This window comes from Neomonachus schauinslandi, chromosome 5 (assembly GCF_002201575.2).
Source record: "Neomonachus schauinslandi chromosome 5, ASM220157v2, whole genome shotgun sequence".
Taxonomy (NCBI): Eukaryota; Metazoa; Chordata; class Mammalia; order Carnivora; family Phocidae; genus Neomonachus; species Neomonachus schauinslandi.
In genome coordinates this window covers 124,694,573-124,707,944 of record NC_058407.1, presented here as the reverse complement: position 1 = coordinate 124,707,944, position 13,372 = coordinate 124,694,573, and the positions used below count along the sequence as shown (strand labels likewise).

At 44.7% G+C, this 13,372-nt stretch overlaps 1 protein-coding gene across 1 annotated transcript in view; it reads right to left on the bottom strand.

The window, feature by feature from the left end:
- The window catches only part of FRMD4A (FERM domain containing 4A), a 293,292-nt gene extending 280,284 nt beyond the window's left edge, over positions 1-13,008 (bottom strand). Inside the window, exon 1 of the mRNA XM_044915543.1 lies at positions 12,916-13,008. Coding sequence (XP_044771478.1) covers positions 12,916-13,008 — 93 coding nt within the window. The remainder of the gene's footprint in view (positions 1-12,915) is intronic.
- Positions 13,009-13,372: the final 364 nt, after the last annotated feature.

The window sequence follows — 13,372 nt, the reverse complement described above, 5'->3', positions numbered from 1 at the left end:
ATGGTCTGTGTTGCCATTGTGTTGGTTTCCCTTTCAGAAAGGAATACAAACAGGAGGGGAACTTACAGGATTCTCTGCTGCTTGGCAGGGGTGGAAAATATAGGCATATAAATAAATACATGGAAAATAAGAGTAAACTAGGAAATGAAGGATGATAGAAATAGAAAAAAGAGCTACTTAAAAGGGTGGGATAACTGTGAAAAGGCTTCTGGAATGAGCTGCCCCATTTGTTAGCTGGCAACAAAGGTAAAAAAGGTAAGCAAATCTTATCATCTCCTAAAAGGAATGAATAGGGTGGAATTTATATAAGGGATACTGAAAAATGTAAGGAACGATATCTTGATTTATTTGAGAGAGAGAGAGAAACAGAGAGAGTGCAAGCCGGGGGTGGCGGAGCGGCAGAGAGAGAGTCTGAAGCAGACTCAGCACTAAGCGCAGAGCCCGATGCGGGGCTCCATCTCAGGACCTGAGATCACGACCTGAGCCGAAACCATGAGTCAGACGCTTAACCAACTGCGTCACCCAGGTGCCCCAAGGAGCAATATCTTTAACTGTCATTTTGAAAAAGCCTCGGAAGCATTTTTGTGTGTTTCTTTTCTTTTCTTTTTTTTTTTTTTAGATTTTATTTATTTATCTGACAGAGAGACACAGCGAGAGAGGGAACACAAGCAGGGGTAGTGGGAGAGGGAGAAGCAGGCTTCCTGCCGAGCAGGGAGCCCGCTGTGGGGCTCGATCCCAGGACCCTGGGATCATGACCTGAGCCGAAGGCAGACGCTTAACGACTGAGCCACCCAGGCGCCCGTTTTGTTGGCTTTCCGATCAAGGTGGTCCATTCCCCACCCGCTCCCTGTGCTAGGACACACCACAGCTGTGTAAGGGTTTCACTCAGTTCACCCAGACTCTTCCTCCCACCTTCTGCTTTGAATCTACTTCTCTAATTTCTCCGGCCTCCGTCTGACTGGTTCATTGCAAATGCTTCCAGCCCTAACACTTTAAGACTCATGCCCCATTCACCTGTCTGTGGGGCTTGTTTCAGAGATCACAGGCACCAGCAAACCCTCTTATCTGGCCTTGGTTTTATCTTCTGAAACTCCTGCCCCCTCTGCTCCGTGTCCTGCCCGAGACCTAGGTCTGTGGCCGGGTTCAGGCCCAGAATGAGCTGCTGCTTGTCGGAAAAAAGGAGGCTAAACATCGAGCCTCAATAAAGATGAATAAAATCTTAACTCAAAATATTCCCTGCAGAGTGTTGAGAAAATATGGCCCAGGTATATTGATATTTGATTATTTAACTTCCTAAAGATATAGCACGAAGGAATTAAAGTAATGAATAGCTAATAGTTCCATTGATCTGCTTTTCCTGGGGACGGATGTCCTTGGGAACCCTTGGGTTAAGTGCTAGAAGGCAGTCAGTTCACAGGGACCATATCTAGGAAGAGGCAGAAATAAAGCTATCCTGAGATGAAAATGAAAGAGACACGTCTCTGTTGCAAATACGACAAGTGAGCGTTGCTATTCAGAAGGGACAGTTAGGAAGCGAGACTGGCATTGTCTTCCAGCCTGGAGCACCCTTCCACCTGGTTAGGATCAGGAGTTCTGATGGGAAGAGCCAACGCGTTCCTCAGAAAGGGAGCTGTGAATCCGTTCAAGTTCGCCCCCGGGGACTTGGCTGAGACCCCAGAACTCCCTTCCATCTAGCATGCAAGAAGTGATTTAGAACTAAAAGGTTTTAGTTCAGCTGTTACCAGTCAACCACCTTGATCATAAAAGAACCTCATTTTGGTTCTCATGTGGCCTCTGGTTTTGAGTTGCACCACACACTGCCGGTCTGTAAATATGGGTTAGCGGCAAACTATAGACCTCTGGGTGGTGGGGCGATGGCTTCATTGGCTGAAACTGTTCGATACGGTTTCCTTTAACACTGGGAACATCTGCTGAAAGCAGAAGAATGTGGCTGATGCTAAGCTGTCCTATCAGGCCGTAATTGGACTGTAGGTTCAGTTGCTCCCCAGTTCTTTTCTCCTTGCTAGGTGACAAAACTATGCTCTCAGCGAAGAGGATGCTGTCTTCCTATTTCCTGTAGCTGGAGGACATGCATTCAATTTATTTAAATATATTTTAAAATTTGCATTTAACCTGTCAAAAGAGTTTCTTTTCTTTTCTTTTTTTTAAAAATAAATTCTGATTTAGCAGTAGGATTATGATGCCAGCTGGAAGGCCTGAGGATCTATTCCAGGATTAGGGTTTTTTTTTTTTTTTTTTTTTAATTGAGATGTCTCCTCTTTATGAAATTCAAGACTGGGGAGAGAGAATACATAGATGTTTAGGTTGGGGTGGCAGTCTTTTTATTGTAGAGGTTAAAAACTGGCATCTTGTGGGCCAAATGTAGCCCACAAATGTGCTTTGTTGGCATGCAGTGCTTTTCTTTGAGCTTGGATTGGTTGCCAGCACAAAAAAATTGAGATATTTCTCTCTCTCTCTCTCTCTCTTTCTCACACACACACAGACATTTTCCCTTAACTTAGAAAAAAATTGCACAAAATTTTTTTTTGGAAAAGTCGGAAGTGCAGGACCAGCAAGCCCTGTCTCCCCGGTGGCAGAGCTGAGTAGTGCTGGCCCCATTTGCTAGGGCCCCTTTCCTTGATGTCCTAGTTATCTGACTGCCTGGCTCGTATAGGGTTTGAGTTATAATGCCTGGATGGGGCCTTACTTTACAGGACACTGAATGTGAATAGAGGCGTTCCAGGATTAACATGAAGGATTAGGTCCCAAGGGTACCATAGGAAATACATATAAGCTCTTGAAAATAACCATTTTCTGATTGGTGAGTCTCCGAAGGGACAGGAAAGTCTTGGCCTGCACATTACACACGTTTCTCTCATGCCACCTTAAGGCCATTTGATTGAAGGAAAAAGGAAGTCACGAAGTCTCAAAGATACTTTTATCTGCTGTTGGGCATGTTGGTTCACTACTGTCCAGAGGGGACCGCAGAACACACACGTCTAAGGAATTGTACTAGAAATAAGGGACAATGAAGATGCTCTGAGCACGGACCCTGACTGAACAAAATGCCACAGGATATTGGTATTATCGCACTGAGAAGACATTGGATGGGATGGCACATGGCCTAGGGAGCCTGGCTCCTGCTTTTTGAGAGCAGGTCCTTGGGAGAAACTGCCCAGCTGCCATTGGAAGTGATCACATGAGTGTATCGCTCTGTGCTGCTGAGTTCAAATCAGTAAGTGTTTCTGGAGGATTTTATTTTTCTTTCGTAGCTCCTCTTCCTAAAAGCTCTGCTGCTTGAAAACTCAGAGCTGGAGCCCAGCAGGATGAGGGGTGCCCTCCCCTCTCCCTCTCCTTAAGTAGTGGGTTGACATTTTCACAACAGGGGTTCTAGGACCTGGCCCCCGCATTGCTGCCTATACGCACGGACTTGGCCACGCAACACAGCCCTGCAAGAGCAAGGGTGTTACTGCTCGTGTGCAGAAGGCTGTGCTCCGAGCACTGACAACTGAGCTCATCCGTGCCCAGGCCCACCAGTTCCGCTCCACAAACAAAATAGTCTTATTCACCATCATCAGCTCAGAATCGTGGGAGGGACCCACAACACGTCTGCTATTAAAACTGTTCTCACACTAGTTCTCACACTGGTAGTTCACACTCCCAGAGGCACCTCCTTACCTAGAAGGGGAACATGGGCGGTGATGGGGAAGGGAAATCTGCACGCTGGAACTGGGTGAACCCTCTGATGGGATCTACCTCAAGGACTGTTCAAATCGCTAATGGCTGTTATTTTCCTTCAACCCAACTGGCAGTTAAGAGCACAATTTTCTTCTACAAGAACATCATGGGGCGCCTGGGTGGCTCAGTTGGTTAAGCGACTGCCTTCGGCTCGGGTCATGATCCTGGAGTCCCGGGATCGAGTCCCGCATCGGGCTCCCTGCTCAGCAGGGAGTCTGCTTCTCCCTCTGACCCTTCCCCCCTCTCATGTGCTCTCTCTCTCAAATAAATAAATAAAATCTTTAAAAAAAAAAAAAAAAGAACATCATGAAGGCCCAGTGAAACAGAGCCTGATGTCAAAGACATAACTTCTTCCATTTCAATTCAAACCCATTTGCTTTTGCAGGCCAGCTCCGAGGCCTTAAATCCAGAGTTCAAATTAGGACTTGCTCTTTTCAGTCCCTCAGTGGCTGGCTCAACCCTAAACTATACTTTCTAAATATATTCTGGGACTTGGCTGGGTTATGAAGCCCTGACACATGATTACATCAATCCATTTTTTAAAAAAATTTCAGAAGCCAAACAAAACAAAAGAGGTCTTCTTCAGATAGATCTTAGGAAAGCTAAAACTTCGAGGGGGAATGTTCGCTTTTGATATAGGTGACCAACAAAAGATATTGAAATTTTTCATCTTCTTTCTTGTGGGTTTATTTATTTATTTATTTGTGGCTGGACAAGCTGTAAGGGACAATGCAGTTCTACCTTTCTGATACGGTGGTTTAAGTGTGTGTGTGGGCGGGGGGGGGGTTGGAGATGTCAAATAGGAACACTGTGTTTCTAGGGTGCCACCAGGAGGAAGACTCACTCTTGGCCTTGGTTGTCAATAAGCTTCCTTCCCCTCATTTCTCCCCATCACTTGCTGTGTCCGAGATTGACTTTGGTGGAGTGAAAATTGTCCCCAGACTCTCTCTTTTCCTGTCTGCATTCTTTCCCCCTTCCTAGGCTGTGCTCTTTTCTCTTCCTCCCTGGTGCCTCTGTTTCTGGAAAACTATACTTCAGGTACTGTTTCTCAAACTTGAGTCCATGTTGTATGGCCCAGAGGTTCAGATTCAGTATGTCTGGGTTGGAGACTAGGCCTCTGTGATTTAGAAAATGCCCAGCAATTTTGATGCATGCCGTTTGCACACAGGCTTTTTGATAACAGTGTAATGAGGTGATTTCCTAGTCCCTATCTTCCATGGCTAGCAGCAGCACTGGATAGCCTGACGGTCCCTTCTGAGAATTTCTCTCCAATTCTATTTCTACCTCACTGGCTGCTCCTTACTAGTCTTCGTTGCTGGATCCTTCTCATGGAATTGACCTCTAAACTCTAGAGTGGCCTCGGGTCCAGTCCTCAGACATCTCCTTGTCCCCATCCACATACATTCCCCAGGTGACATCTCCTGGTCCTGTGGCTTTAAACACCATCTGTTGGCAGTATCCTAGTTGAACTATCAACTCGCTAGAAAAAAAATAAGGCCTGATTTGTAATGTTTGCTAATTTGTATGGTGCCTTTCTCCCACCATGACCCATCTCAAGCTGCCCACCTGTCACCACTGAATGGGGAATTGGGAAGAGATGTGCACAATCAGCTCTTGAGAGCCTGGACGAACCAGCTTCAGGGCACCCATGACGATGTCCACATTTACCTCCATAGCCCAGAACTCTCACCTGCACGTGAAACTTACATTCTTAATATTCTCCATGTGAATTTTAATCATCTCAAGTTCACTCCATCCAAATAGAGCTCTCAGTCTCCCCCCGCCTCTGCTGTCACTCCCACCGGCCTCTCGGCAGTGTCTCCAATCTTAGTGTCAACCCCAGGTTACAGCTGCCCAGGAGTCAGTCTTGACCCTTCTCTTCCTCTCCTCACTTGCCACCTGATCCATCAGCCAATCCTGTCAACTCTACCTTCTAGATAAATCCAGAATCCATTCATTTCTCATTTCTCAGCACCTCCAGAATATCCTCTGATCTAAACCATCATCATCCCTCATCAGGATTATTACACTAATGACCTAGTGAGTCACCCTGCTTCCGTCCATTTTCCTATCAGCCTTGTTGCCACAGGGATTCTTTCAAAACATGTCAGCTGATGTCACCCTTCTGTCCCCAGGCCACTGGTCTTCTTCTGTCTCACTCAGAGGAAAACCCCCAAGTCCTTATCATGGCCCACACAGCCCTCTGTCACCGGGGCTCCTAGCACTTCCCTGATGGCTGCTCTGTTCCATGTACCCCATCCCCTCACTCTGCTCCAGCTCCAGCTACCCACCCCCCCCACCCCGACTAGTTTCCAAGCCCATCAAGGATGCTCTGGAGTTGCATCTCTTATATACTGGCGGTTTCTTCTCCTGGGCACAGTCCTTCCCCAGAGGGCTCTGTGGCTCATCCCCTAACTCCTGTATGTCTCTCCTCAAACATCTTTACCGAGAGCCTCATCATCTAAAATTGCAGCACCTCCCTGCTCTATTTTTCCTTAGAGGCCTTAGCATCACTTAAGAGACTTTGCTACATCCCCTAGGTCTTGAGCACGGCCTGGCATGTAGTAGGTATTAAATAAAAATCTGTGGAATTAATAACTAATGTATTGGGTCCTAAGTATTACATTCCCTGCAGTATTTGTATTTTGAGACTGATCTGATTGAACTCGGACCACATTTTCCAGAAATGATCAATATACTTCTAAGCCTTATTGGTTTTCCTGATTAATGTTCCAATAGAGGTATCAGAGGACTATGTGGAAGCATTATCCATGTGGAAATGTGACCTTGGCATTTTTGAGAGAAGTTAGCAAGCAGTAGAGGAAAAGGATCAGAGACATATTGATTGACTATCTCAAAATACTCATATACAGATTCTGACTGGGAAGGAGGAGGACAGCCCACACACTCAAAAATGTTAATTGTGTAGAGGAATTTCAATAAGTTTTTCATGAGCAAGTTCTCTACCAGGAAGAGCTAGCATCCTAAAATAAGTCACCTCGTAGGACTAACAATGACACAGATATTCATCTGCATAAGAAAGGCAGGCACTTTGCAACCCTATCCTTCGGGTGACAATTCTTTTTGATTGAAGGACTGAGTTTATGACAATGAAGACATTCTTTTTATTCATCTATTCACATTCATTCAATAAATATTTGTTCACCCAATATACATGCCAGGCACTGCTCTAGGTTCTGGAGCTTAGGAGAAAAACTGACCAAGTCCTTTGAAGCAGTTATCTATTGAGCGACCAGAAAGGAAAAGAAAGAATGAAAAATCCACAGATGTGGTGTATCCACTCTCAGATTAGAAGACAAAGGTCCATGGCCATAGTTTCTTCCATATTGTTTTATACACGTAAGATAATATTGTTCTCAGAGGTGCATTAATGAATCAATCCAAACAAAAGTGCACTGTTTTTAACTGTGTGTCCAAAGAAACTCTAATGTTACACAGGTGGATAGTATTCACTCTGCTAGAGCAATTTATAAGAGATCTGTTTTCAAAACATCCACAGAAAGTGTTCAGTGATTACATGATTGATTTTGAGGACAGAGCTGCAATGTAGCAGGTTGAAAAGCTCATTCTGGCCAAGATGGGAAGTCATTGGTTTAACTTGACATAAGCTATCGTAAGAAATAAAATCAGTGTCAGTTCACCAAGTTTGGGTCACTTAGAATTGCACAAGACTAGCCAATATAAGGGAAAAGGGCCTTCCACTCGGCCTGTGAACCAGAGAACTGGAGTCCCTGCTAGGCCATGTTCTTCTCCAGAGAGCGCTATATTTATAGAAGGAACAAAACCTTATGCAGGATGAGGGGGTTGGATAATAGTATGTGTGAATACACTGATCTGTCTGAACAGTTTCTTGGCTGTCTGCTTTCAGTGGTAATAAATATCCACTAAAAGCCGTCTGCTGTATGTGTTTCTGGTAAAGTCTCACACTTCCCTGCATGAATACATTCAGAATATAAGCACCACACACTCAACTATAGAGACTCTGTTGTATTCTGAATCCTTAAGTTATGCAGTTTAGCAGCTGTGATAATGTAATGGTTTGCAAAATAATAGACTGGCAATACGTCAACCTGAAATAACACATCAAATAATGAATAATGTGGGTGCAAAGAGGTTTAATTTATACTGCGTTAAAAATACTGCTCCAGAAATATCACACCATTTCAGTCTTTCCAAGACAAAAAAAAAAAAATCCTTTCACTTAAATATTCAAATAATTGTGGCAAAAGAGAATGCTTTCTTGTTCCTTTTTCTTTTTTTTTTTAACCCAATAAAGATGTCAAATTTACATTACTCTGTGAAGAAACATATACGCTGAGTCTGGTCAGTTGTTCACACACATGCTTCCTTCTACTTTAAGACACATGGTATGGTCTAAGAGTTTAGAGCATTTGTCTCCTCAGTTTGTATGAACACGTAAGAGCAAACACATTTCCCGTCAGCAATAACTGGGCATGGGGTAATTTAATGTAAAAAAAAAATGAGGCTGTTTCTGTTTATTTCTTAATTCTGCTCTTCTTCCCAAATTTTCTCTCTGAGGGAAGTTTATAAAAAACTTTCAGATTTCATTTATTTTTCTCATCTAGTGAATATTTATCACACTCCTGTTATGAGCCCGAGACCAAGATGTGTTTCCTGCCCTCAAGGAGCTTGTCATCATGTGGAGATTTTACGTGACAGAAATAGGATGGAAACAGGGGGATTCAGTGCAGTGTGATCTGTGCTGCTGTGGGTAGGGGAAAATGCAGTGCGTAGGGGAGCCCAAAGGAAGAGCACTCATTCAGACTTGGGGAGGGGGCAGGGTTTCTGAAAAGCCTTCCCAAGGGTGTTAATTTTAGGCTGAAAGGATGTGACTGGGAAGTTAAGGAGGTAGAGGGAGGAGGTGGTGTGTGTCAGGCAGACCAAAGCACATGCAAAGGCCCTGAGGCAGGGGAGAGCATAGTGGTTTAGAGGAGCCTCAGACGTGTGCAGTGTGGTTGGAGTCTAGCACTCTCAGGGTAAAGTAGGGGGAGAACTGAGGCTGAAGAGGGTAGCAGGGTCCTAATCATGAAGGCCTTGTAATTATATTTAGGCATTTATCTAAGTACTTATCTTGAAGCAGGAACCACTTCAGGGTTTTAAGTAGATGAGTGGACACGACCATGCCTCTGTTTTAGAAAGATCACATGGCTGCAACACAGAGCATGGACTTGGTGGAACACAAATGGCAACTGTTTGAAAGTGAAAGGTGATGGTGGCTGAGCCAAGAGGAGGGAGGAGGCAGGGAGGGCACCTGGGTTCTGCTCGTGGTGTTCAGGTAGCTGGTGGACTGAAGGAGGAGCAGGATTGTGAGCAAGATGACCAATTCCATTTTGGACATGTTGAATTTGAGGTATTGCAGCATTCAGGAGAACAGAGATGTCCAGCCCTTCCTGGGATATGTGGGTCTGGATGCTAGAGAGGATAAATCAGCAGGAAGAGGAGCATCCTTCATAAACACACATCTGAAACAGCGGGCTGGGCCACAGGAAGCTTTGCCTACTTATTCTTGGGTTTTGGAACTCTAAAGAAAGGTAATTTCCAACATGATGACATTTCCTCATGGTGGAGGGTCATACTAGTTTCATAAAAACATTAACCCCGCTCCAAGGCAAACTCCCAGGGAAAAGGTCCACATTTACTCTTTCCTTAATTCATTTACATGTTGTGCTCTTAGATGCATGAGAATTTTCCATGAAGTTCATTTTTACCTCTGGAGTAACAACATCTGGCTTTGGAAGGAAGGGACCCTATAGAAGCATATGGGCTTGAGAAGTTTAGTTAGTTGGCATTTTCGTGCAATGAATTTGAAACATTTTGTTTTCTAAGTGTCTTACATAAAATTGGGAGTCCAAGGCAAATTATCACCAGGAAATCCTGTCTGTCTTGGCTTTACTTGGTAAAGATCCCTGAAGGACCTCTCCAGGTGACAGTGAAGTGTCACCAAGAGTGTGATGACCAAGGCCATCAGCTATGAAAAATACAAGCCGAGTGTTCCTCCACTCAAAGTTAGGCAAACTTTAAAAATACTCTGTCATTAATGATTGTTTTCTATATGTGAGGTATTGTGTTAGGTCCTTATTTACGTTCCCTCTAATCCTTAACAACTGCCCTCAATGGGGGATAGTGCAGATGTATAAACTAAGAACACTGAGTAAGTCTGGTCACTCTGGTCAAGAACACACAATTAGTAAAGGGTGAGGCTCTCAGTTTTGGGGACCCGGTGACTGCAAGCCCTACCCTTTCTATCCCACCTTCCTGCTTTCGGTAGCACCTAAATTGTCTTCATTTCTTGTTTTGTAGCTAAATTCGTGCCCTGTTATGTCAATACTGTTTTGTTTATGTAAACCTGTATCCCTAATCTCTCTTGTCTTACCAAGCAAAGTATTTATATTTCTGCTGTTTTTCCCACCTCACCTAGCTCCGTGATGGGCTCGTGGTAGTCCGTGAAACCATGAACAAAAACTGAGCCTGGTCTTGCAGCCCGAGTGAGTGTTTCTGAATCAGGATTTGATAGAGGTCTAGACAACATAGTTAAAAAGGTGTGCTTCTTTTCTTTCAACTCAACTGGCAGTTGGAAAACAGGAACAACTATGCACTCCTGGGTGCCTGAGGGCACATGACCAGCCCTGGAAATCGTTTTCTCCTCGGTCGTGAGTCTTCTATATTCCCTTTCATGGGAAGTCCTGGTGACAAGCTGCTTACAAGCCTTTGCTTGGGGGCAGGCTGCCATGTTGATGCTCCCCCAGGGAGCAAAGGTGATGAAACAGGGACAGAAGATACTGGGTCCTTAGACATGGGTCCTGCTCTGTGGTCGACTCTATGTCCCTGGACAGAAGATTAAACCCCTCCGTGCCTTGGCTTCCCTGTTCCTACAGGACAAGAGTGATAACCCCCATTCTCTGTGTCTCGCCAGCAACTCAGGATCGTAATACGAAGTAACGAATATAAAAGTGCATTGGAGTAAAGACAGTACAGACGCGAGATTTAAGATCATCACATATCGCGAGACAATGGAAACCAACCCGAATGTCTGTCACCCTCTAGGCTGCTGATGTAACTGGAAAAGGGCCACTGCTTTTAAGTCAGGGAGTCCCAAGAAAAGAGTGCTGGTTCTCAGTATCTGCCCTTAAAGCAGATGCCGCGTCTCACCTTTCCTGCCCTCCTTTTACACAAATGTTTGACTCTGATTCTGAAAATTGTCATCAAGTCGGCAACAGTATAAAATGCCCAGTTGGAATTGACACATTCATCCTAGGTTCCAATTAGTGTCAACCTCCCTTAGAGTGGAAGGGGAGATGGGCGGCTCATAAGGAATGCAGGGGCACTCTTCCTATGAGCGATGGTGTCCCAGCCCCATCGCTTCGCCTCTAGCAACTGAGATGAATAGGATGTCTGATGCTCCAGTGATGTGTGTGCTTTCTCCTAAGGGCCCAGCAGCTTGCAGATCTAAGAGGCAGATAACACGGGTGTGTGCCCATGGGCAGAAAATAGGTCTGTGTGTTTTGAACGTAAGTAGATGCCAACACATGTGACAATGTTTTATGTATGATGCTGTGTTCGTAGGCTGTCCGTTTTTCTTAAATTGGTTAACAATGAATAACAGAAATGGTAACTGCATACATCTGGATTTATTAAAAATCCACGATCTATCAAACATCCATCTGGAGATTCTAATGGTTAAATAAAGGTTCCTATGGAATTTTTTTGTGCCTATGCCCAGATAACTCTCTCCTAAGTATTGCCAGGTTCCAGAACTCCAGCGTGTACAATTCATGTTTCTAAATGACTAGTTGTGCACAGAACACATGATATAAACTTAGTTACCGCAAAGGTCAGGAAATTCTCAACAAAACCTAAAATCATATCCAATATAAGCCTGATATACTTTTAACATTTGCTGTAACTGTTAGTCCTATGCTCAAAAGCTATTGGTATAGAAGGGAGCATGCGATAGGCACTTACTGTATACTAGTTGATGACTCTGATATTGAGCCCAAGACATATGTCTCAAAATAAAGACCTACAGACAAACAGAATAGGAAGTGAAGCTTTTTTCTCTTCATCAGCACTCAAGTGGCAGAAAGAACGTCCCTCATTACAAGTCAGGAGATCAGGCCCACCTGCATTCTAAATAGACCCTCATATTTTAAAGTTTCAACTGTGCTTTCCTTACATTTAAAAATCACTGAATACTAAGTATACCAGCCAGAAAAAGTGACTCGAATTCAACCCTGTTCCCCTTTATAAGATGCAGCAGGTTGCTTATCCATCAAGAGAGCTTTTTATGAAGTTATTTGCCTTATGGCTGTTAGATCCCACCTTAAACCAGGATGTCTAAGTAGACTCTACAGCCCACAGAGGGGCCTGCCGTGATTCAAACAGGAGCTTCGGGGGTTCTGAGACCCACAAAGCATTCCACCCCTGCAGGGGTGTAGGCATTTTGTCCCTCCGTGAACGAGCCCAACATCCCAAGGACAGCTAGCTTTGTATCAACTTCAGTCATCCCCAAAAGTGCATTAGTCACTCCGAAGAAGGACAAATCCTTATTATTTTACAGGATCATCTCTGCCAGGGGTTGCCATAAAGTAAGCACGTTTCAGAAAATTAACAGAGTCATTTCGAGCCTAAATCCGTAGTATTAAAAAAAAAATCCAAAATGATAGCAAGGTATGTGAAACAGCAGCAACACAACAGAGGGGATTCTCTTCAATGGGGGCATAATTTAAACCCCCCAGGCATCAAAGCCTCCCTTGAAGACACGGTCACCCCACAGAGGAAATTTGCAGCTGTGTCGTACTAATGCATCTGCCTGCAGCCCTTGCTCTTCTCCCCAGGCACTCACATCTTCCCATCCCGATTCCAAAGGAAAGTCCCCACCCCAGTCTCTACCCTCCTATCTCATCTCTCAACAGCACCCCCACATGCACACCTGGCAAAAATTTGTTTCAAATTTTTTCATCATCCTCTCTTAAGAAAAAAATTTACCCACGACCTAGTATTCTACCGTCCCAGGAATTCAAATTTTTCAGGAAAACAGGGCGAGCAGAAGGGATGCTATGTACAATGAAAACAAACAACTCCTTTTCTTTGGAGCAATTGCTCCACGCAAAGCAAACAGCTCGCCACGTCGCTTACCCTCTCCACGCTGCGTCTTCTCAGAGATCCATAAGGAATTTTCAGTAAAAGTCTTTGAGATCTGTTCGGGGCCACTGCAGCCTGAACCACCATGGTGTAGAGCCGCGTGTGTGCGTTCCTGTGTGTATGTGCGTTCCTGTGTGTGAGTGAGTGTGTGTGCGTGCGTGCGTGTGTGTGTGTGCGTGTGCGTGTGTTCCCAGCAAAGTGAGAGACAAGGCTTCCTCCAAACTAAGTTATGGTCTCCTGGAGGTTTCCCAAATATCAAATAACCGAAAGAGTTTTTTCTTTCGACCATATGAGTCGATGTGGTTCGTTGGGAGGCGGGGGGATGGGGAAGCAGAAAAATAGTCCAAGTTCTCCAACTTCAGCCCGCCTTCAGCAACAGCGTTAGCCGCCCCTTGTCTGTCCCTGCCTGTCAGTCCTTCGGTGAGACTGCGTGTCCCAGAAGTTGGCAAGC